A 24,420-nucleotide genomic window follows, 5' to 3' on the forward strand; every position below is an offset into this window, starting at 1 on the left:
GGCCAATATCACAAATTACAAATTTGACTCAGGGGGTTTTATAGCGATACAACATCCTCTGTCCTTAGACCCTTGTATCAAATAATGAACAACAACAACAACAACAAAATCTTAAACGGGGAGAAAAATAGGAAGAAACCTCAGGGAGAGCAAGACATATTTAAAAGGTGTCTCGTGCTCAGTGGGACGTAGGGCTGCATATTTATGACTGAAAATCATAAATATTGAAAGAAACTGTAATAATTATTAGTCTCAGTGCTTTGAAGAACAGCACTGCACGTTTTGCACCTTATGTCACTTATTCATGATTAATTGTGCAGCCCAGAGTCAGAGCGGGACATGCAGACCTCTCAGTCCAGTGGCAAAGGGTAGTGGACACTGTAGGCTGCTGGAAAATAGTCAACACTGACTGTCAGCTTCATTTCCCTAACTCCTTGCTCTCTGTCGTCCCTCTCTCAGCTCTGTTACCTCCATGCCGATCTCTTCAGGACTCTCAGCACCAAAGAGACCAAGAAGCTCTTTGTGGAGTTCTACACCAACTTCCTGGACAAGGGTGCAGTAAGTAGCAAACTGCAGGCGGCACACTTCAGTGCACACCACCCTCTAGTAGCGTGCTTTACGGATATTGACTCTGAATAACCTTTGTCCTGTCATATGATGATTTTTGAGCCAGGCTTTACTGCTGGACTCTCATACATTGTGATTATCTGAACAGATACTGCATTTGCCCCATGACTTTATTATCAGTTTTTGATTATGTTTGCATTACTTTTCACTGAGGTTTGAAACATTTTAACAGCTCTGTAATTGTAGCCCTAATGTTAAAATCTCCTTGTGTAAACCACCACTGATGGTTCATCTTTCCTTGTTCATAGTGTTTCTGAGTTTCTGAGTTTAAGGGAGTTGTGCCTGCCAGATACTTCCATTACTCACAATTTTAGTCATTGGTCCTATGCATTATATATAAAGAAAAAATCAATTTGGAAATTGCACATATAGGAGCCATTGCAGTATATACTGTAGATATTGTATTCTTTTCACATAGTGTTGACAAATTCAGTATGAATTTAATATATTGTTCAACTCAAGTTTAGAAGTTTGAATCAACGGAGGAGAATATTTTCTGTACAGTTTGTTTGCGTGTACTTGGGTTTCTGTGTGTGTGTGTTTGTGAGTGTGTGTGTGTGTGTGTTTGTGTGAGATTGTCTTGTCAGCTCTGTTTGCTCTCGGTGCTCTGTGTCTGTGCAGTCAACCTCTGTGTCTGTCTGTCTGTCTCTCTCTTTCATCACTCTTGTATGTTCACCTGCCCTCTGTCACTCCTCTGTTATATTTCCTCTTCACGGCGCTTTACATCTGTCAGTTCAGCTGGCTTGTGCTGCGTTCTCTTCTCCCCGTCTCTCCATCTGATCCCTCAGCTTCCTGTCGGGATCGTGGGAAATGCCCTTTGGGAGGAATCATCCTCTCTCAGACTCTTCTCTTTTTTAACCCCTTTCTTTTTTTGTCACTGCTGATTTAAAGCCGAATCTTGTGGCCGGGATTTTTATGACACTGACAGAAATATGTTGTTCCACTTTGAATCTGTTTTGTGCTTTTCTGCTAGCATTGTTTTGTTTCCTAGTGTTAAAGTGACCCCTGGTGGTGGTATGCAGTTACTGCATTGGTTAATATTGGTTACAAGCTGGTTTAGGGTCTCTCTGTATTTATACATAATATGCAAATATGCAATGTGTAATATTTTCTATTCCCTTTTAATATGTAGTGTATTTCTCTTGTTACTTTCTGCAGATTCTCAGAGTACAAGTGCCACCTCATATAACCTATGAATTGGGTATGTTTTTTGCCTGTGCTTTATTAATATAAATTGTATACATACTTTTTCCCGTTTATAAGCAAGACCAGTATGCATTTGCTGCTTTCTTTCTCGTTTTGGTTCTCAAACTCGTCTTTCTCCGTTTTCCACCTCCAACTCCCCACTTCCCTCTGTCTCTTCCTGTCTCTCTTCCACCCTAACCCCTCTCATCTCCCTCGGTCTCTTAGACCGGACCCGTCCAGATCTGCTCAGTGAGGATCTCCAGAAGCGATATGCCCACGAGGTCCAGTTCCTGCAGGCATCTGAAGTGGCCAAACAGCTGGAAGATTTCAGGTGAGAAGTCCGGCAAGCCCTTGTCCACCACTTCCCTTTTTACTGCCATGTCGAAACATGTTCATATTGTTATCAGTAAATCCATGTCTGTAGAGTCTGTTGCACGATCTGTGTCAAGATCAGTGTTGCAGCACAGGTCTGACTCAGGTTTAATGGGTGACATTTATAAATTAATCTGCAACTCTTTGCTTTGTTGCATCTGTGTAATGTTATGGAATTCTGTGAGGTCTTGGCTGGATTTATGCAAACTGAGCTGGAGCTACAGTGGTTACCATCAAGGAAGAAAGAGCCACAGTCGCTGATTTATGAGGAAACAGTGGAAAGCTGACAGGATCATAATAAGCGATTTATTTTTAATTTTTGGTTGAGAGGAATCAGAATTTCAATCAGAGACACTCAAAAAGTGAATATGTGCCATGGACACGCACAAGGTTACTCAATACAGAATCATAAGAGTTTAAAATACACTAGCATACATGTATAATGTATGAACAGAAGAAAATTTATGGCTCTAGGACTTTTTTTGTCAGTCACATTGATCTAAGACCATAGGATTGGGAAAACATGCACCCATATATCAACCCTATACTTTGTTTTCAGTATTTAGGTAGCCAATCTCACCCCGCCCTTCATTCTATCCTGCACAGGCAGAAGAGGATGATGGGTATGACACCCAATGAGGCCGAGCTGATGGACGTGGAGAGTCACTACCCGACTGACCGCATCCCAACGGAGATGAAGGAGAAGTCTGTAGCTGAGAACCTGCTTGACAAAATGGCTGAGACACAGTGAGCACCCCATTCTGCTTCTCCCAGAGCTTCTTTTCTGCATTCAAAATAAGAATAAATCTGTTTCTAACGGGATGAGTCATTGCACCGATTAAATATCATAACACATTCCATTTGGTGGGCACTTTTATCCAAATTGCCTTGCAGCGCCATGACTGTGTGCATTTTTAGCATCAAGCCCCTTAACCTGTCAGTGTTTTTGTCTGCTCTATCCTGTAAGCTGTGAGAACTATGAAAAAAAGCCCTATCAGTAAAGGTTTATAAAACTGCTTTTTTGTATCCTTGCAAAGCAATTTCATGAAATAGACGGGGAAAGGGGGAAGGGTGTGCTTTGACTAATCTCTATGTTCCTCATATAACAAGAAATATTTTAAGAGTTAGGTCATCTCTAAACTTGGCCAAAAATGGTGAAGGGATCATAAAAGCCGCTGCAATTGCTGTAAAGCTCTTTAGTTGATAGAATGGACTTCAGCCCAGCACATAAGCAGTGTATTGCGAAGCACACTGAGACAAATACCACAGGAGATGAAGACAGGCAAGGAGAGAGTCAAGCTAACCGGATTAGAGAGCAAGAAAGGGAACAGTGATTGGAAGGGAGAGCGAGAAGTAGAGGGAAGGGAGGAAGCGGAGAGGAAAAGATGGAGTCAGCAATGCCACGCTGGCAGGAAGGCTCTCCCCTGGCACGGTGCCAGCTGGAGATAGTGAGGGGGGGTGTTAGATGGAAGAGGAGAGAGAAAGGACCAGTGTGTTATCAATGCTGGCTAGCTGCAGCAAAGGACACCATAAAATAAAGAAAGCATGAGATGTAGGGAAAAGTTCATCTATCCGTAACCCTGTGGTCAAATACAATGTGTTATCCTCTGCAACAAGTGAGTCAGAGAGGGAGAAGAGGCCAGAGAGAGGGCAGGAGATTGTCTACCTTCATTTTGTCAGAAGCGAGAAAGCAGGGATGAAGAAAGTAAGCAGCAGAAATCAAAAGAGATACACCTCGGTGCACAAGGACTAGATCCGCATGCTGGCCGCAGAGCGGGCATCAAAAGCCTGAAAAGCAGACTCTATCAAAGACATTATAAATCAGCTTTTGACTTAGTTACTGGCACACAGTTGGATCTCTATCTCCGATGCACAAAAGATTTATTTAGTCTCTCTCCATTCATACACTCAGACAATCATCCCTCTATTCCCCTCACTCCTTCACTCTCCCATACTCACACTTGCACCCGTTCACCCTTACTCCCCCCTCTGTCCTTAGTCCACCACAACAAAGTGACCTCGCCCCGTCTGTTTCTCATTGGTCTCTTTGTCAGCAGAATGAGGGGACCAGACCCTCTGATTGGATTATCCGGGGAAATCCCGGGGAAACCCCTCCCACCTTTCAAGTTCATAGCAAAACATGAGTATCCTATTTCCACAGTCTTGCTTGCATGTTGCATCAGACAAAAACACAGTTAAATAGTCATTTCCGCTGTGCTGGAGCTTTTGTTTGACTTTGGGTTCCTCGTGCCGACAGCAACCAGAGAGAAACTTTTGCCGATAAAGTTCTAGAGAGCTGCTTTAGAGAGCCTGCTGCAGAGAAGAATTTGACAGATTTGCAGATTTTTATTTCCTTCAGTTTGCAAGTGCAAGTTGTTTTTAATTGTTAGTGCAGTCAGAGGTGCAGCTTTTGATGCATCTCTCATTCTTTTGATTTTTTTTGTTTTATTTTTTTTTTCCTTTTTTTTGTGGAAACAGTAGAATATGTTCAATAGCTTCTGCTCTGAACATAATACCACTACAGTCAGCTTTGATCAGGAAAAGCTTAGTTGCTTCAGATTTCATCGACCTAAAACACAGTTAAGAATCAGTCGAGCAAGAGAAAGGAAAAATGCTACTTAAAAAGAAGAGGTAAGTTTGATGCTGCAAAATGCATAAGCCTGTTTTCTTTCACTCTCCAGTAGTAATATCCCTGACACCTTTTTCTTTCCTTTCAGACAGACAATCGTCTCAGACGAGGAAAAATGGTGAGATAAGTTTTAACTGATTTGAAAAGATTTGCATGTTGGTTTGGTGCGAGTGAATATGCATGCAAGTAGAGATGAATTAGTCTCCATATGTCATCTAAACCTGGGTGTGGTCAAGCCACAAGGCTGCGAATGCTCACTCCAAGTGCATCATATTTCCCTTAGAAAAGCAGTAAAGTCTTTTAGACAAATCATCTTGTAGTAAATGTCTTCTTTGGAAATGTATATCTTTGCACTTTTTTTCGGAAACATAATGTTGATATTCATATCAATATCTTTTCTCACTCGTTACAACAACCAATAAGAATACAGTGAAAATTGGCCTGAAATGTGTGTATCCTTGGACTATCCATTTCTTAATGTGCTGTATAGTAATTTGCATGCATGCCTTGTGATCTTCTGTCTCTTGTATTCTTAAGTCAGGATACTTTACAGTTTTTATTTTGACTGGTGCAGCTGAAACTAGTCTCTCGCAGCTCTGCTTCTGTTGAGCGAGACTGGTGTTTTTATTGCACGCAGATCCAAGAGACTTTGCTCCTCCCTCAGTGTCTTCTTTAACATCTCCTCTTTCTCCTCCTCATCTTCTCCTCCTCCTCTTTTGTCTCGTCTTCGTCCTCCTCTTCTCTGCCCACTCCTCCCTCTCCGGACATCCTTCAAGTCTCCACCCACGCACCCCCACCACCTTTTGCCCATCCACACTGAGCCTCATGTCCTTCTCTCATGTGTTCAATGCATTTTTTTCCCTCTCTGCATTCCCATCGCTAATGCAGAACTACAGCTGTGTAAACACCGCCACCCCAGTATAGTTTATGGAATTCTGTACTGTAGTAAAATGTAAATGGTTTCCTAAGTTATGTAAATGCTGAGTCTGTAATATATGCAGGATAGGAATGAATATAAATTCCCAAAGTGAAATACTTGATGATGGAAAATAAACTCATTGCAAAGTAAAAAAAAAAAAAAAACAAACTTCTCTAACAAATAAGATTAGTCCTGCTGAAACATCTACACATGATACAAAAGAACATAAGCAGCCCACACTGATTGACCTTTTATCAGAAAATAAAAAAAAAAGTGTGAGTTGGAGAAAAATAGTTTGAGATAAATTACATTTTCTTTCTCCTTTTCTCTTTTCTCTCTTGCAGTCAATCCATATTTTCAGCAGTGGCCTTCTACATGAAGCACCTAGGAGTGAAGACCAGGGCAGTTGACAGTAAGAAGTCCAGAGGAGGCTTCTTCAGGCGACCACTGGGAAAGGTAAATCTGCCATGACTAAGCCACAGGTCCAATTCACCTGCCTGGTCAGGGAAAACCTGTGCAAATGAATCTATAGATAAGCAAACAAACAAATCAATAAATAATTAATGCTCTTTTTGTGAAAAGGGTTTATACATTGTAAGTAGCCCATATGTCCACATGTTTGCATGCTTTTTCACAGTGCTAGGATTTTAATTATAGTAAATTTTAATTCCTTTTTTTCCCTCCCATCCTTTTTTTTCTTTCCAGGCTAAGAAGGAGGAGTCCACCAAGACCAAACCCAGAGGGGGGTTTCCTAGCATCCACACCTGGATTGGAGGCTCCGGTATGTTTTTCTGCCGCTGTCTTTTACCATTCACACTGATGCCCTGATCTTACCAAGAAAAAATTACCGTACAGTAGCGGTGGAGGAAAAAAAATAATGTACGAATCGCGATTCATATCTTCTGTAATTTGAACCGATTCACAAATTTTAAAATCAATTCATTCATTTTTTCAGTAATGCTATGGTTTCAGTACCCTTACAGCTAAATATGCTACAGGTAGCTCTGCTGCGAGGCCACAGTGAATCACAGTGCAGTCAGAGCGCAGAGCTGAGTATTGCTAGATAATTCGAAAGAATTGAAGAAAATAACTGTCCATTTTCTGCCTATATCACTTAAAAAGACTTACACCCCTACAGGGTTGTTGATAATGTAGGCTTTCTCATAGGAGGTCCAGAGTAAAATTGGCGTAGTGTTTGATATTTGCCAGAAATTCAGAGACAAACCTGCTCAAAAGAGCTCAAAAAACATTCAGCTGACAGGTCAAGCCCTCTTAAATCAGTAGCCTAATCTTTACTGTATATTGTGAAGCAATTACCTCACCTCATTTTTTGGGTAAATTGTTGTGAAAAGAGTTTTAGCTGCTGTAAAGTGGCACAACTTGGGACAAGTGGACCTGCTTTTTCTGACAGGATGAAGTTAGTTTCACATTGGTACTTTTTGTGCTGAGTTCAGTGAAAGTAAGGAGATACTGACTGATACCGACTCATCTGTCAGTATCTCCAGTAATTCAAAAAATAATGTAAACAGATAAAACCTGATAAAACCAGGATTATATATATGTTTGTTTGTTTGTGTGTGTGTGTTTATATATCTATGTATTTATATCTCTATATAGATCTATATCTATATAGATATAGATACATAGATATAGATCTATATAGAGATATAGATATAGATTTATATAGATTAAGTTGGCTGAAAATATGTTGGTTGACTTCATTATCTGTATTATTGTAGTGTTATATGTAAGGATATAATATGTTCTGACATATTTGTGTCCATAAATGACCTACATATGAGAACCTGTTGTCCTGCCATTCTTTCCTATTACAGCTGAGGTCAAACCTAAAACGGAAGCTGAAGGTACCAGCCGTCCAAAGTTCACATCTCTTCATCTGTAAAATGGTCACAATTTTACTAATCAACCCATAAGCATGTCTGCATGTCTCAAATCAAACTGGAGGGGATGAGGGTGGGGTGATGTTCAGTTGATTTCTCCTTTCAGAGTTGTTGTCTGTAGGTTTAGGTGCTCTGCATAGTTTGTAAAACCAAACAACCCACACACTACACGTCCATCTCATCTGCAAGGTTGTGGATGTTCCTTTGTACCAGACTAACCCTCTTGTTCACTGCAGAGAACCTGATAGCACCTTATGGCACTGATTGCACCATACTTATCCTACCTGTTTGTCTGTCTCACCAAATACTGTCTCTCTTTTTCACTTGAGTGTCATAGGCCATGCACTGTGTAACTGCTTTCTCTGGTGCTCATCTTTACTTAGCAGTGTCCTGTACTCTGTTCCCCCAGGAGCGGAAAAGGAGAAAGTGAATCAGGAGCGCAAGAGCAGTGGTCCAGCTTCCTCCAGAATCTCCCAGCCCGACCCTGCAGCCCCCTCCTTTCCCAGCAGGAAATCAGTCTCCGGTGGCGGCTCTGCCTCCGTGCCTGGGTCAGACGCCAGCGAGGGTGTGGGGATCAATATCAGTGCAGCCAACAGCCCGGAGTCTTTGCACAGTGACGGTAAGCCTGCTCAGCAGCAGTAATTGCAGAAACTGAGCCATGAGCACAGTGAAGTTGAAGTGGATTTCCAGGTTGTTTTTTTTCACAAAAGTGTAACATATTTTCATATTGAAAAAACAACAAACAAATGAACACATCAAAAGCAAGTAGTTGGCACGCTTACCCAGTAATTCGCGTTGACAGCTTTACAAGTGAGCAATACTTAGAAGTGCTGATAACTCTGTATGTCTTCTCCCACCCCTTCTAGGCGTCCCCAGCAGTCGCTCAGACCCTCCACCCCTGCTAGAAGGGGGTGAGGCGTCTCCCACCGGGCTGGGAGCAGGGCTGTCCGTTGGGGAGCCCCTCTCACCCAACGACACTCCCACAGAGGAGAACGTGGAGAAAGAGAGGTGAGGAGGAGATGGATGGTATGAAAGATAGTAGTATCTAGGGAGTGAGAGCTCAGCCACAGTGTAGTTACATGTTGACTCACTGAGAGTCAGGATCAGATCTGAGAGACAGTGATTGTAATCAGTTCATATCAGGCATGAAGAATGTGTAGATTCAGTGACCAACAACAGTCCAAGAAAAAGTGAAACAGCGTCTATAGTGCTACGACTGGGGGAGCATGGTAAAACTCCCCCAGTAGTCTGTCCCTGCTGTGTGCTAGCTGTTGTCATGCTGCCTGCTAGCTAGCTAACATGACTGAGAGCCCGGAGTTTAGAGACGGACCCTCGCCAGGTGAACTGGGAGCCAGTCTTCCCTTCCAGCCCCTTGCCTTCCCACTTCCTCGTGCCTTTTCTCCCTTTCTCTTTGTGTTCTTTCCTTATGCGTCCTTTCCAGCATAACATCTGTGTTTTGGTGTGTGTGTGTGTGTGTGTGTGTGTGTGAGTGAGTGTGTGTCCATTTTTATCTCTCCTAATGTTTACAACATAGCTTCATTGCATTTTTTTTGCTGCACATAGGCATAGTTTGTGCTATTCTGGCCTTCTTGGTATTCTGTCGATGCAGGTAAATGTCAGCACACTGGTAATATCTGCTAATCTGCGGGAGCTGCTGCATTTGCAATGAGTTTATCTGTGGTTATACTACATGTTATTGGTAGACCAGCCGTACATACTGAAGCTTTCTAGACAGTAAACAGGCTTGCATTTAAGTTAAAACTTTTAGACGGTATGCAGGAATGGCAACTAGATCTAGGTTTTTAGTAGTTTAGTCAGATGGCTAAGCTTCACAGCAAGTGGTTGGTCTTCACATTGCACTGTCACTCATTAGTTGAACAGTGAAAACCAAGTTTAGATTTATCTTCTCATTTATGTATGTATTTTCTGCTATCCAACCCCCTGTGCTTTTTTGTTTGTCCCAACAAGGTGTCTGCGTGTGTCGTTGCCAGGGCCAGGCCTTTGTCCTGCTTCTCTCCACAGTGTGTCTAGTTACATTTTGTGTCAGGGGCTTTAGCGCTGTATTTGGCATGCTACTCTGTCAGTGGTCAAAATATTTATTTAGTGCATTATACTGCAGTGTGCATTTGCATGTTGGGGTTGTTACTGTGGCCTGTAGTTGTGTAAAGGCAGAGTTCGGTTGTGTAACCATTTGATGTCCCGTGTTTTTCACAGACGGAAGACAAGGTGGGTCTCCGCGCCCTGACAGAGTCATGGACACGCTTCAGGCCTTATACTGATCACACCCAACACAAACATGCATACACATTACATATTGACTCCCTCATACACAAACACACTGCATGGCTAAGTATTGTTTAGTTAGTTGTAAAGGATGTGATAATGAGCTTGAGTATTGAGATCAATAGGATTATTGTCAGAGAATGTGTATGCACGGTGTGTGAAATTGGAGAACTGATGATGCTTGGTAAATGACTATTAATGTCGCCTCACTTACAAGTCCTGGTACATGTACTATACTGAGATAATGTAGGCCTAGTGTTTCTAATGACTACCTTCCTAACTTCATACTGTTGTAGATTGGCTTCTAATGTTTACAAGGGAAAACTCTAGTAAGTTTAGGTACTTAAATGCAAGCCATCTCTACATGGGGCACTGTATGCCTATGCTCCATTGTCTTAACAAATTGCATGTAATACATCATGCATATTTACTTACCATTCATTTTTTTTCCTTTTCTCCATCATTTTTGTCAATGTTATCACTTTTTTCTTTTTGTAATTCCTTTATCTTGTCACTTTTGCCATTTGAATCCTCTATTACTATACCTTGACTCATCATCCGCCCTCACTCTCTTTCTCCTCATGCTTCACATTGATATTTGTCCCAAACTAATGCATATGTGACTGCTCTCTACTTCTTCCTGTTGCTGTTCTTCCCTTCACTCTTTGTTTTTTGTCACTGTCACGATCTTTTGGTCTCTTCACATTCCCCTGTCCTGTCCCTCTGTTTCTTCTCCTTCCCTGCTGTCCCTCTTCCTTCGCCTTGCCTACCTCTCCTCCCTCCACCCATCGTCTCCCCATCCTCCCTCCCTACAGTAGGAAAGTGGCGCGTAGTGAGAGTGCTCGCGTGGACCGGCACTCCTCTCGGCGCCGCGCCTCTTCCCGAGCCAAACAGTCCCGCTCCCGTAGTGATGTGGACCTCCAGCCGCCCTCCACCACGACAACCACACCCACCCCGCTCAGCCCCCAGCACCCCCACTTGTAAGATAGACAAGCCCCCTTTAACCTCCCTCCGGCTGGAGAAGTACACAGCGGGGACAGACAGACTGTCAAACACTGACAAATAAGACAAATGGTTGCAACAACAGGAGCAGTGATGCAGTCCACTAAATCCACAGAAGTTAGGCCAAATTATTTGAAAGGTGGTAACCTATAATCAGAAGGTTGATATCTCCAAACAACCTGGCTCAATCAGAGTTATTGAACCATATCACCGTGGAGACGTTTTAAAATTATCCTTTGTCTGAAAGAGTAGCTTTGTTGAACTTCTCCATAGTAGCATACATTTTCAGAGATGTGTATTTAATCTTTCATACCAGTAAGCAGTGTTTTTAATGGTGAGAGAATGATTCCTGTCTCCTGTGGAAATGAACTAAATGATCAGTTGGACAGCACTGACCATTTGATCAATCAGCAATGTGGCTGACAGCTTTACTGACTCGGTATTGAACGTGGGACAGGTTTGTCTATAGCCACTGACCTGTGTTGGGACAGAATGGGAGTGAATTACTGTTTAGCACACTCATCGCAGAGAAAGGCCAGACACTTAGCTCTTTGGTTCAAGGATTATTGAGTCAGGTCAATATTGACCTTTGGGTAAGCCTTAAGGGCCATCCCATTATTCAGGGCTAGTTTACTTACTGTTAGTCAGGAGGATAGTATGTACTGTCAGCTGGACGTGAGTCTCAGAAGGGATTGTCTGAAAATAAAGGATCGTGGGTAAGCAGGAGGTTGAGGTCATGTTAATTCAAAGCTTCTCACTACATTCCACCATTTGTGTTTTATCCCTGTTGAAGCTTCAGCACAGTCAGGATGCTTGTATGGGAAGGCTTATAGATTCTTTGTGGTTGCATCCCAGATCTCCAAGATACCCCAACTGGCACCATTGTGGAGGTCTAATGCAAAACTGTATATGCACAAATACTGCCTGAATATGCAGTATGGCTACCAAATTATAAAAGCAAGATACCTGAAAAACAGATTGTGGTAGTGTGGGTTAAATTGTGCAGTAATGTTACAAGTGTAAGTAATGTTACAAGTGAAAGTACAGGTTTCCAATGATGATTTCCAAATTTAAGACACTGGAAATTGTCTTCCCAACAGCACTGATCCTCATCATCACTCCAAAGTAGCCTACTGCAAGCAACAGCTGAGTTAACCTAAACATCTATTTTTTTTGGCTTTATTACCTAGCTAAATAATCTAAATAAACTAACCCTGCGGGTTAATTTATTAAAATATCAGTACAGAAACATTCAGTTTTACAGTAAAGAAAAAAAAAAGGTCCAGAAATTAACTTTTTATCCCATACTGTTGAGGAAGCATAGTTGTGCATTTAGAAATGGAACTATCCATTCATAGCTACTGTTACCTACATGTTTATGACCTCCAGCATACCCACCAGAGGGCTTATCACATAATCTGAATACCCTCTGTTTCATGCATTGAGTTTGGATAAGTTGAGTTTGACTTAAGTAGAGTTTAGTATCTAACTCACCCTTGTCCCACTGCCTCTGTTCATCAGTATTGATGGACCAGTCTTAGTTGTGGAGGGCCCTGGCCCCTCCCCCACCAGCCCCTCCCCCCAGCTGGAGGAGATGGAGCCACGCCTCATGGAGCTGGAGCAGGACCCACCCAACTGGAGAGAGCTGGCCCCCTCTGACGCCCTGTCGAGCCTCAACAAGAAGGAAACCAAGAGGCAGGAGGTCATCAATGGTAAGAAGAGAATGGGAAATATTGGAGCATTAGGGAAAGTATTAGAGCAGTATGCAGTAAGACTCTGTTAAAGTTGCAACACATGACCACCTAAAAAAAGTTTTGCATTTTGAAAAAGGTGCGGTGATGTATGTCTTTACACCCCATCTCCTCCTATTCTCCCCTCTCAGAGTTGTTTACAACAGAGCATGCCCATGTTCGAATGCTGAGCGTCCTCCAGACGGTTTTCTCCAAGCCTTTGGAGAGAGAGGAGATCCTGACCTCCACTGAGCTGGCCACCATCTTCCCCAGCCTGGACGAGATCATAGATATGCACTGTGAGTACCACAGCAAACAAGTTATTTGTAGTCTCTGTTTGCAACCTCCCACTGTGACATACCCACCATGAAGCTGCACTAAGCCACTTTGCGCTTTAGTGGTCCCAGGTGGTGGCAGGAAATAACTATTTGCATTGGTGACATTTTTGAAGAACTTCACTGACTATAAACCATGTGACATGACATCAATGAACTGTTTAGGTTTCTTTCAATGAGGAGCACACTTGTTCTTTAGGTGAAACATTTGTAATTTGCTTTAAGTCTTAAATCAATATTTTTGCCAGTGACCATACCCAAAATAATGAAATTAATTGGAGCAAATAGTGAGAATCTATAGGATCTCAATCAGTAGGAATGGGATTTTTTTTTATCTAGTTTAACTTCTAGTGCATGAATTAGATTGATAAGATGCACAGTATTCACTTTATGTGAAGATCTTGTGGAGTGCTGCTTTAAATGTTAGTATAATGCTAATAAGAGTACCTCACTGTATTTTTAAAACTAAACTCTGTATCTGTGTCCGGCTGTGAATTCAGATGCCTTCTATGAGAACCTGAAGAAACTACGCGTGGAAGACAATTTCATCGTCAAATCCATCAGCACCACGCTCCTCAACAGGGTGAGTCTGCCTAATCTTTCTTCTGTTCATCTCCTCATCCTTTTTCTCTACTTTCACTATCCATTGTTCATCCGTATCCGATCTCTGCTACTTTCAACAAGAGTCCAACTGTTACAGGGATTTTTGTCTGATGTAAAAATTGATATTCAATCTATCTGCCAGTGATTATTTACTTTTGTGCTGTCAGTGTAATTAAACATAATTTGATTTCACTGATGGAAAAAATGCTGATCAAAATTCATCTGTGAAAGGAAAACACACCCTGTGCGCATAAACCAATCCTCTTAACCTACATAATTTGTCTTTGTGCCTGTTAGCACTACACATTTGCAATTTTAAGCCATTTTCATTTGAAGTCAAAGTCAACATAATTAACATTATGACTGCCCCAAAAATAGTTGAATTTTTTTTTTATGGACAATCTAAAAATGCGTGTTTTGATTAGGAACACCTGACAAGGGGCTAAGTGTCCATCCTGCCACCAGAATGTTTTACCTTTCTTCCTCTATTTTTATGTATTCCAGCTCTTTTTCTGTCCCCTCATCTCTTTGTTCCTCTCATTCCTCTATGCTGTCAGCATGCTATTAGACTCTGGCTGTCACTGTGAGTGAGTGTGTGTGTGTTTGTCTGTGGTGTGTTCCAGTTTGATGGTCCAGAGGGAGAGTGGTTCCAGAAACTGACAGCCCGGTTCTGCAGTCACCAGTCGTGGGCCCTGGACCAGATCAAGAGCAGGCAGAAGAAAGAGCCACGCTTCAACGCCTTCATACAGGTGCTGTGAACCCCCCCCCCAACACACACACAAACATACACACGCACACACACTCACATCCCAGACACGCACTCACACAGAGACAAACAAGCTAAAAAAAAACAAACAAACTTCAAGGTAAAACAGAAAGACACACACGAATGCACTCACAGACCCTGGCACATGCACAGGCTCGTACATTCATTCTGACTTGTGTGTGTGTGTGTGTGTGTGTGTGTCTATTGATCCTAGGAAGCGGAGAGTAAACCTCAGTGCCGCAGGCTGCAGCTGAAGGACATCATTCCTATAGAGATGCAGAGACTCACCAAGTACCCTCTGTTGCTGGAAAATATTGCCAAGAGTACAGGTGTGTGTCTGTTTGTGTGCATGTGCATGACAGTCAATATCTGAACCTGCAAATTTGCAAAGTTTTAAGACCAGACACCAGGTGGCATTCTGTTATTCTGAACATTAAATCATTAAGATCCAATTTCTCATGCTTGCTTGTCTGTGAAAGGCGGAGGCAAGAAGCAAAAATGAAAATTCTGTCGGTGTGATTGCATTGGAAAGTAAATTACCAAGCTATTTTTCTTCAGTGACTGTTGCCAAATTGCTTACATTGTGTATCAGAAGTGTGTTTCTGTGATGATCTGTGTGTGTGTGTGTGTGTGTGTGTGTGTGTGTCTTTAGAGAAAAATAACAAATTTTCAGGTCAAAATTAGGGCTGGGTGATGTGGACAAAATCAAATATCACAGTATTTTTGGCCAAGTACCTCAAAATTGGTATTGTGACGATATTGTAAGGAATGGCTGTTTGTGCTTTCACAAATTATTTATGCAATGAGTTTTTTGATGCACATTCATTATTAATGTGGAAACAATGACCAAACACATGGAGGCAAAAACATGACATCTAGAACAGACTACTAAGATCAGAAAACTGCATCTTTTTTCTGTACTGGAAAACTAGGAAAAGTCATGTATCACGATGTGGATACAGTACTGAAATATTGCCTGGCCCCAGTCAAAATACAGTTGATAGCATCTTTTGTGTCAATATTTCAGTCCATTAGCCATATACTCTATGTACAGCACACTAATAATGAAAAACAGGTACAGCCTCTAAAAATAGAGCTAAAATTGCATCAAAAAAGTAAACAAAGGGGGTGTGCTTGCGTGTGGTGATTGTGTGTGTAACAAGTCGACATTTTGGTCTGCAAAGCTTTCTCAAGACCTTTCAAGATACAGTGACAGCATTACATTCAGAGCAGCATTTGAACAGTCAAAGACCTCCCCGGTTACAAGTTTACAGTCATGATTTATCCCTTTTGGCTGAGCTCTGCTGTGATAACCTTATTTCTTCAACTGTTTGTTTTACATCACACCACAGAGAACCCAGCAGAGAAGGAAAGCATCCAGCAGAGTGCAGAATGCTGCAGAAAGATCCTCAACCATGTCAACGAAGAGGTCAAAGTGATGGAGAACCTATTGGTGAGGAAAAAAACCACAATCCATCACTCAAAGCGCTTTACTCGCGTAGTGACTGAGCACCAGTCGGAGTCTAGTAAATTCATTTTGTGACCTCTGAGGGACTTGAGTGCCTCTACTGATTCGGGGTCCGGCTCTGCTGACCGCCCTCTGTCTGACCCTGTCATCTCTCTTTTTCTCTTCCCAGACTCTGAAGGACTACCAGCGTAGGTTGGACACATCGGGGCTCAAACCCAGCAATGAGCTGTACACTGAATACAGGGTAAGGTTCCCTTGACCAGGCTGACTGATGATTTGTTTATAGAAAACAAATGAAGATTAAAACATAAATTCATCTCTGCTGCGTGTTGTCCTGAGAAATGTCTTGATAAAGGTTTTGTTCCACATTGTTGACAAGCAATAAAAGACATAGCAGATGTGAATTTTGTACGCTGGAATCATTGGTTTTTTTTTTTGTTTGTTTTTTTTTGGGGTTGTTTTTTAAATCTGTAATTTGAATGGATTTGGATCTTTCTTAGCACTAGTTTTGAGTTTTATCTCTTAAATGCATTCATAGCCATTTCATTAGTCTCTCTCTCTCTGTCTCAGAACATCGACCTGACCCAGAGGAAAATGATTTATGAAGGCCCACTGACTTGGAAAGTCACCAAAGAGAAAGCTATCGGTAACTATAAGTTTGTGTGTGCATTATGTGTGCAAACTGTACGTGATAATCTGTGTACTGCTTGTTCAGCGATGCTACAGAAGCCATGTGTCTATCCATCTGGCAAGACAATTTTACACACATTTTGTGTGAAGTGTTATTCAAATTAGGTGCGATTCCAATCAGCTGGGTTGAACTGACTAATTAGACTCCCTGAGTGTCAAAAAATCAAATCTATGAGAAAAATGCATAGTATTATTATTGAGTGCCAGTTAATGTTGGCCATATTCCATGCTTTCATCCTCTCATCATGCACAAGAGCAACAGCAGGAATGACATTTCTGATAAATATTTTACATGTAATATTTCAGAATGTCCAGTGCCACATTTCAGCTGTGGTGTAATGAAACCGAACCATCTGTCAGATTGATCGTGCCAAACCTATTTCATTGTTTATCAAACAAAATGCATTTCCATCACCATTTTTCTCATAGTTTTTTTTTTAACCAAAAGAATCCACTGCAAGCAAGTATAAAACATTTTTTGAAATACTGAAGGCATTTTACTGAATTTTGCCATGTCCACTTAGGTTTATGAATTCAGGACATCATAATCAGCCAAAAAAAAAAAAAAAAAAATCGGATGGAAACTCAGCTATAATGACGCCAACAGTGACTGAGATCAAAGTGGCCACTTGACTTCCTCATTTTATATTCAAAACATAACCCTTCTCTCTATCTGTCTCTCTCTCTCTCTTGCTCTATCTCCCCTCTGCAATCTCTCCACCGCTTTGTCTCACCCCCTCTGCTCCCTTTATCTCAGAGGTGCAGTGTGTTTTGCTCGGGGACCTGCTGGTGCTCCTGCAGAGGCAAGACGACAAGATGGTTCTCAAGTGTCAGAGCAAGAGCAACCTCGTCGTGCAGGAGGGCAAGCAGATGCTGAGCCCCATTATCAAACTGGACTCAGTCTTCTTACGTGAGGTGGCCACAGGTCAGCCGCAGATCTAGGCACAAAGGCACTGACACACCAGCGCACAGTACAATTCAAACCATCCAACTCCTGTTTTTCTGTTTTCTGACAGATCGGAAGGCCTTCTATGTGATCTTCACCTGGGACAGCGGTGCTCAGATCTATGAACTGGTGGCTCAGTCTGTTGGAGAGAGGAAGACGTGAGTGTGGGATGAGAAAGGCTAATTATGTTTTGTTTTTCAGTAGGTTTAAATGGATGAATTGTAATTAGGTATGTGTGTGTCTGTCTCTATGTGTGTGTGTGTAGATGGACTGAGGTGATAAAGACAGCAGTAGATGATTTGAAGCGAAGTGGAGCTCCCATGAAGTTGGTGCTGCCTCCTGGGGGTGGAGGAGCCCCGTTCAGTCCCTCAGCGTAAGTGTGTGTTTGTGTGTCCTTTTAATTCATTGCTTGCTAAATCTTACTCATTTCAAAATATCTAATTCTCTCTCCTCTTTTCTTTCTCATAGGCTGAATCCCCCTTTGAGTCCCACGGAAAATGGAGGATTGAAAAGCAGTAGTGGTGAGAGCACCATGTTTTATCAGCTGAGCACTACTCGGTATAAGTAGAGCAAATTTGTTATTGTTCCCTGTCTAAAGGCTTGAGCCACAGTTAAGCCTTTTGTCTATCCGCAGATCGAGATAAGGACAGCCTAACGGATGACAAGTCCACAGACCCCCGGCACTCTCTGATTGATTTCCTGTCAGACAAAGGTTTCGACCTGATAGGCCACTCTAACTGCGATCAGGAGAAAGTAGCCAATAATGCACTGGATGAAGGTGAATTGGGATTTTCCCTGCGCTCCCACATACTTCCCTCCTTCCTTGCTCATCTTTTCTGTCATTTGTTGTGAAGCTTTTTCTTTTCCTGTCTTACAAAACCACACAATCTGAGCCTGTCCTCTCTCTTAGTCAAGTCGCTGAAAAGGCTGCTGGTTGGCAGCATCAGCCTATCAGAAGACTTGCTGCCAGATGAGGAGAACGGAGGGGAGCGAGCAGAAAGGCCGGGCCAAGACACGGATAGCTGTCAGTCAACAGGTGTGTGTGTGTTTAGTTTGTCGGCAGGTACTGTATTTTAAACAAACCAACTGATTGACACATGATATATCTCAATTCTGCCTGTCTATCCACAGAGGAAAGTCAGGCCACAGATGGAGGAGTGGAAGGAGAGGATAACGGAGACGGAATAAACGGGGGAGGGTCAAAAGGAGAGGATGAGAGGGGCATCAGCGCTCCCTTGCGGTTGTCCCAAGAGAGGATGGAGGAGGTGTATAGGAGACTCCAAAATCTGCAGGAATACCTGAAGAGACTACAGGTGAGGGGGGAAAGGAGAGAAGGGGAATATTGAGAGAAAGCATGAGGGAGCAAGCATGGTGGAGACAAAATAAAGACGAGAGACATAACATAAGACGAGAGCTGAGTGGAAAGAGACGCAGAGGTGGGCATCAAGGGTTTCACCAAGGATGATTTAAGTAAGGAGGGAGCCAGGGTATACTTTGGACAGATGGGGCCAAAATGGCACAAAAGAGAAACTAGAGAACAGAAAACCACTTAACCACTGCTGTTACTGCCTGGCTGAAAATTGCCTTGTGAAATTGGACTTCTCTGAAAATGGCTATTATGTCCACTGCTTGCAATGGGATATGTCAGAGAAGCAGTGAGGGAGACGGAGAGAGGATGTTAAGAGGAGGTAGTCCAGTTGTGTGTGAGAGTGTGTGTGTGTGCGTGTGTGCGTGCGTGCCTGTACTAGCTTCCTAAGGTGATATTGATCTGTGTGTTGCAGACTGTTGAGGAGGAGCACCACAGGCTGCAGGAGGCCCTTTCCAAGTTTTCGCTGGAGGGGGGCAACTTCTAGTGAGACACTAGCACGCCACCTGCTGGCCACTAGGTGAGACACCTTAACTAGCGATGTAAAGGTACCCAATGTAGTTCTTCTTGTAAACATATTCTGTTTTGTTTACAGGTGGACATTCAGAATTTCTCACCAAAGAAATTTCTCACATCCTTGAGGCCTAATAAATATGTTGAATGCATTTCCAACCTCAAAAGATCTTTTTAAAGCTTGAATTTTGAACATTTTGCCTTGAGTGCGTTCTCGTGGCAAAATATTATATAACATATAAATATCATATAAAACATGTAGTGCAAACAATATGGGGGGAGTTTTCCTAGTTTGCTCTGTAGTGACATTTGTGGTCCCAAATTAGATTGGGTAGCTTTAAAATGATCATTATATTCTGAGACTGGATACTGATTAGTATTTACCCATCAGCTGCCAGTGCCAAGCTGCTGAACTAAAACTAATCATCACTAATTGTTGCGATCTTACTTAAATAAGGTCGTAACAGTTAGTCTAGGGGAATACAGGGAGTAACATATCAAGTTTACGCAAACCCTTTGCAAAAACTGAACCAAATGCCAAGAAAAGGCTGGTGAAGTGTAACAATGAATAACATTTATTTACAGAAATAATTAACAGAGCTCATCCATCTAAAATTGCAGAAATGGAATCAAATAAGGTAACAGGGCCTCTAAGGCCAAAATAGTAAAGAAACCCACACTAACTTGAAAATAAGAAGTATTTGTCTACAAAATCAACCAGAGAGACTGTACTAAGCACCCTAACTAACAACAATGTGGGAGAAAAGAGGGTGCAAAATAAATGATAGAGAACCCCTACAAGTCTTCCTTAAAGCTACTAAGACTAGTTGAACAAGGCTCTTCTACCAAAGGACAGACCTGAAACACTGAGAGAGAGGCGACTCTCTTCCAAGAGGAGGCCAGAGGAAAGTCAGTGGACACAAAACTAATCATTAATCAAACGAAACTAATACAGTCCTTACCCACAGTCCATTAGTTAGTATCTACAATACACAAGTGCCCGTCTTTAAAAAGGTTCTCATTAATCAATCAAAGACTGAAGCTACCCTAAGATATTTCCAAATGTATGCTATCAGTAATTTTCTGAAAACAGTTGTTTTTTTTCCATGAAACTACTCTGCAGTTATTCCAAAATAATTTTGTTTGTTTGTTTTTTTCTTTCTTTCTTTTTACATTATTACAGGGGCTAGATTGGAGTGCAAGAGTGACTTTCAGAGGATTGCCTGGAAATCCCTCAACACTTGTATTGTGCCTGGACCCTTGTTGAGTCACAGTTGGTTGTAGCCAACCAGGACATTTCTGCAAGGCAGAGGGGGCTGGCTTCGTGCTCAGTGCAGTGGTTCAGTGATGGAACATGCGAGGAACATGCAAGATGTGTGTATGTGTATGTGTGTGTGTTTGTGTGCATGTCCGGTAGAGAGGTAGACAAAGAAGTAATGAGAGCAATCCCGCACTTGTGTGGGAGGTGGTTTTTTGCAAACAGGTGCCAAAAAATGGAGCAATATTTTGCTGTGAGAGAGGCTTCCTAACAAAATGTGGTGATTTTAATCTGCTGTAACACACATACGCACACCAGTGGCATTTGAAAACCTATTTACATCATCGGCAACAGCGCATACATTGTAAAGGACAAATCCCCTGTATGCATGCCAAAGTCAGTTATACCAGTTTGAAGCCTTTAGAGGGCAATGTAGCATTTTAACTTGTATTGAAATACTGATTCTGATATTCCAGTGTATGCCAAAGTACAACAGCAATGCACTTTTTTCTGATCAAATCCAATTGGACTCACACAAATTTTCAACACAGACTTTGCAATATTTATTACTTTTATTCTAGTTTTTAGAAATGATGTAATTGTGCTTTATATAGCCATCCCTTATCATTGAAAGGATGCATACAAGTAAGTGTGTGTATGTGTGTTACAGTGTGTTTAAATAAGAAAGGCTTTGTTATGGAGTTATCTTACTGTAATTATATATATATATATATATATATATATATATATATATATAACCATGCTGTTGGTGATAGAGACTTGTTTGTATTTCCTGCTTTTATTTATTCCTTCATGTCGATAAGCTGCCTCATCGGAGTGAAACTGTTATAGCGCTGGGCCAAAAGGATAGAGCGACATGAGAGAGAGCAGAGAGAAGGCAGACCTAGAATGTTTAATAGAGCTAGACAGTGATAAAGAGTGGTGTGAGGGGGAGGAAGTGTGAGGCGAGGAAGAAGCCAGTGTTGCTTTGGTTTATTTGAAACCAGCTTGAAGTGTATAGAATTAGGGGGATCATGGAAAGATGTGTCGAGAAGTTGAGATCCGGATTTGCACTCACTGTACTGTAGATAATGAAGACACAAGTCAGTGACTCAGTGATACACACACACAAACACAAACACACACACGTACATATGTGCACACACAAACACCCACCAAGGGCCCAGAGCTACTGCAGTGTTCACAAAGGAAGGCATGCGGTCCCGGCATTATCTCTGCCAGCCTGTGTGATTGTAATGTCTGCAGTGTCAAGTTCCCCCGAACAGGAAGGCTCAAGCCACAACATGGAGTTAAGATGGGGTTACAGTTTGTACAATATGCTGTTAGATATGTTATTAGTCAAAGAGTATTTTCTTCACTGGTAGCAATATATGTATCAAAATTGGACTTTCTCTTTGTATGTTATTCAGAAGTTGATTGTAATTATAATTATGATAATGAAAGAATTTCTGAGTAGTGGCATTGAGCTGTGACCATGCACACAGGACCAAAGACATAACTAAGTACCGTTAAATCCTCATACCTAGCTGTTCTGTTCATATGACAAGCCTGTGTATATTAGTATGTCACCTAATGCTGATTTGAGAGGCATGGCTCACTAGTGCAGCCTGCATTTAGTAGCCTTGACCGGCTGCTTTTCCTATCGCCAAATTCCAACATGTGCCATGGGTTTCCAGTCACCCAGCAGACAGACACATGGGTTATCACTGAAAAAATATCCGCTTTCAGTACTGTACCAAGGGGTATGAATGTAAAGGCGAAGAATAAGATGAAGAATATTAGACATTGTGTTTAGAGATACTGCCCTAACCTGATGACCAACTTAGCCCCAAAACGAGTCTGCAGACCCTTTGTTTTCCTGCATAAAATGTAGGAAAGGGGAAAAAAAAACATCTCACCTTTATCACCACAGAAAATGAAAGGACTGTCCACAGGATCTGATTGGGTCTGTGAAAGACCAAGCCAGTGTGACTGCAACAAGCTGCACTGTACTGAACTGGGTAGAGGCCCGGTCACCTGACACCTCTGGCTAAAAAAAAAAAAATGGATGAGACTTGTTTGAGAAACAGAAAAAAAAAGGAAAGGGCGTCAACACCGTAGAGTCAGAAAAGGGACACCGAGGAAACAAAGATTTGGAGGCAGGGAAAGTGCAGACTCGTTCAGACGTCACTCTCACCAGTACTGTAATTGCAGTAATTACCATTACTTCCTAATATGCATTCTCTTCGTGTTGGGCACAGCAACAAAAAAGCCCCTTTGACCCTGCTAAACCTCAGTATGAAATTATGCAAATCGTGGTGCCATTAGCTGCTTGAGTGTCAGAGGTTACTAAATGTTACGAGTTTATGTTTGAACATTGCTGCCTCGTTTCTGTCATCTTTCTAATTTTTTCTCCTCTCCAGTCCCGGTCACTTTGGCTTCCTTTTTTTTATTACATCCTGTCTTCCTCTTAAAAAAATGTATATAAATGTTAGCTTGTAGGATATGAATTAGTCGTGAGAGGGTGAGCAACCTGTATAGCTAAAGTCCCTCTCCCTTTGTCTTAATGTGTGTTTAGTAAGTGTATTAGGTACATACACATCTTGATCACACTCTCACCTCTTACGATAGTATGATCACCTTTCCTACCGCACACTTTTAAAGTATGTTATGTATTTCATTTTGCTTTAACCAGCCCGGGAGGTTTTTGTTATCACTGCTTATTTGTTTGTATGTTTGTGTGTGTGTGTGTTTTTTTTTTTTTTTTTTTTTTCAAAGGAGCTTATGTAATTATGTACTATGCATTTGCCAATAATGGGGAGAGAGAAAAGACTTGTCTGTAAACTGTTTATGCATGAAAGATTTGGACTTCACAGATATTGCAATCATAGCATATTCAGGCATTTGCAAGTTTGAATGCCAGCTCATTGTATATTGTGGCCACACAGCCTGCCAGTGGGATACGGTTAAAGAGATAATCTCAACCAGGGATTTTTTTCACCACTGAAGTGCAGCGATCAGCAGGTGAAACCCAGTTAACACCAGCTTACATTAATACCTCCGCTCTTCGACCACAGCACTGGGCAAACGACTACTACAGACACTTCTATCTCTCTCCTTCAGTCGCTTTTCCTTCGTGTATCCCATATACAAATACATAGATGTATAGAAAATGTATTTATAGAGTGGTGCCTTGTTTTGACGATCAAGCTGTTTTCTTCATAAAGGGCTCTCAATAAGTCTACAGACACAAGCACTGTTTTTTTGGTGGGTTGCCATTCATGGATGTCCATGAAAATGATCTAAAAGAGCGAAGGCCAGCGGGTAAATGACCAATATGGATTGAAAGACTGTCCCAGGGTTCTGATTGGTTGGTTTCAGGGTTGGGGTCTTTTGTAGGGTGACTTAACTCCACCCCTGTCGACCCTCTCTCAGGGGTAGCCTTCAGTCTCTGTGTTTGTGTCTATTTCTATAACGGCAATAGGATATGAGCCCTCACCATGTTTTACTCCACCAGTCAGCGCTCTGTATAGAAAAGGCACTGGTCTTTGTCATTCAGGCATCTGCCATATTGTCTATCTATAAACAATGAATATGCAAGAACTATACTGTGTATTTGGGTTTTGATTTTACTGTTTAAGAGGGTTTTTAATTATGTATACTTAAGAAAAAAATGTGGTACGTTCTTTTTTTAATTGAGTTTTTTTTTTTTTTTTTTTTTTTTTTAATAAATGGGGGAAATAAATTCCTGTTCTGTCATTTTATATGGTCATTAGTCATTAAATTTGGAGACATATTACTCCATGACCAAGGTTAATTTCATGGAT

The 24,420-nt window shown here is 41.7% G+C and overlaps 1 protein-coding gene across 8 annotated transcripts in view; it reads left to right on the top strand.

The window, feature by feature from the left end:
• arhgef1 (Rho guanine nucleotide exchange factor (GEF) 1) overlaps window positions 1-24,310 on the top strand; it is a 39,769-nt gene extending 15,459 nt beyond the window's left edge. For 2 of the 8 annotated variants that reach the window (XM_030071810.1, XM_030071815.1), the window contains 29 exons: window positions 460-558; window positions 1,786-1,828; window positions 2,038-2,143; window positions 2,791-2,931; window positions 4,902-4,931; window positions 6,077-6,188; window positions 6,438-6,513; window positions 7,568-7,597; window positions 8,043-8,252; window positions 8,500-8,641; window positions 9,848-9,859; window positions 10,732-10,896; window positions 12,440-12,630; window positions 12,801-12,947; window positions 13,484-13,566; window positions 14,210-14,335; window positions 14,567-14,681; window positions 15,705-15,805; window positions 15,990-16,064; window positions 16,391-16,466; window positions 17,268-17,435; window positions 17,527-17,614; window positions 17,722-17,829; window positions 17,925-17,977; window positions 18,091-18,234; window positions 18,367-18,492; window positions 18,588-18,769; window positions 19,238-19,342; window positions 20,519-24,310. In XM_030071810.1, coding sequence (XP_029927670.1) covers window positions 460-558; window positions 1,786-1,828; window positions 2,038-2,143; window positions 2,791-2,931; window positions 4,902-4,931; window positions 6,077-6,188; window positions 6,438-6,513; window positions 7,568-7,597; window positions 8,043-8,252; window positions 8,500-8,641; window positions 9,848-9,859; window positions 10,732-10,896; window positions 12,440-12,630; window positions 12,801-12,947; window positions 13,484-13,566; window positions 14,210-14,335; window positions 14,567-14,681; window positions 15,705-15,805; window positions 15,990-16,064; window positions 16,391-16,466; window positions 17,268-17,435; window positions 17,527-17,614; window positions 17,722-17,829; window positions 17,925-17,977; window positions 18,091-18,234; window positions 18,367-18,492; window positions 18,588-18,769; window positions 19,238-19,309 — 3,021 coding nt within the window. In that variant the 3' untranslated portion in view covers window positions 19,310-19,342; window positions 20,519-24,310. Of the gene's footprint in view, window positions 1-459; window positions 559-1,785; window positions 1,829-2,037; window positions 2,144-2,790; window positions 2,932-4,488; window positions 4,816-4,901; window positions 4,932-6,076; window positions 6,189-6,437; window positions 6,514-7,567; window positions 7,598-8,042; window positions 8,253-8,499; window positions 8,642-9,847; window positions 9,860-10,731; window positions 10,897-12,439; window positions 12,631-12,800; window positions 12,948-13,483; window positions 13,567-14,209; window positions 14,336-14,566; window positions 14,682-15,704; window positions 15,806-15,989; window positions 16,065-16,390; window positions 16,467-17,267; window positions 17,436-17,526; window positions 17,615-17,721; window positions 17,830-17,924; window positions 17,978-18,090; window positions 18,235-18,366; window positions 18,493-18,587; window positions 18,770-19,237; window positions 19,343-20,508 lie in introns of those variants that run through there. The other 6 variants (XM_030071811.1, XM_030071812.1, XM_030071813.1 and 3 more) reach the window with 6 other exon arrangements.
• Window positions 24,311-24,420: the final 110 nt, after the last annotated feature.

Source organism: Myripristis murdjan, chromosome 16 (assembly GCF_902150065.1).
Source record: "Myripristis murdjan chromosome 16, fMyrMur1.1, whole genome shotgun sequence".
In the NCBI taxonomy this organism is placed as follows: domain Eukaryota; kingdom Metazoa; phylum Chordata; class Actinopteri; order Holocentriformes; family Holocentridae; genus Myripristis; species Myripristis murdjan.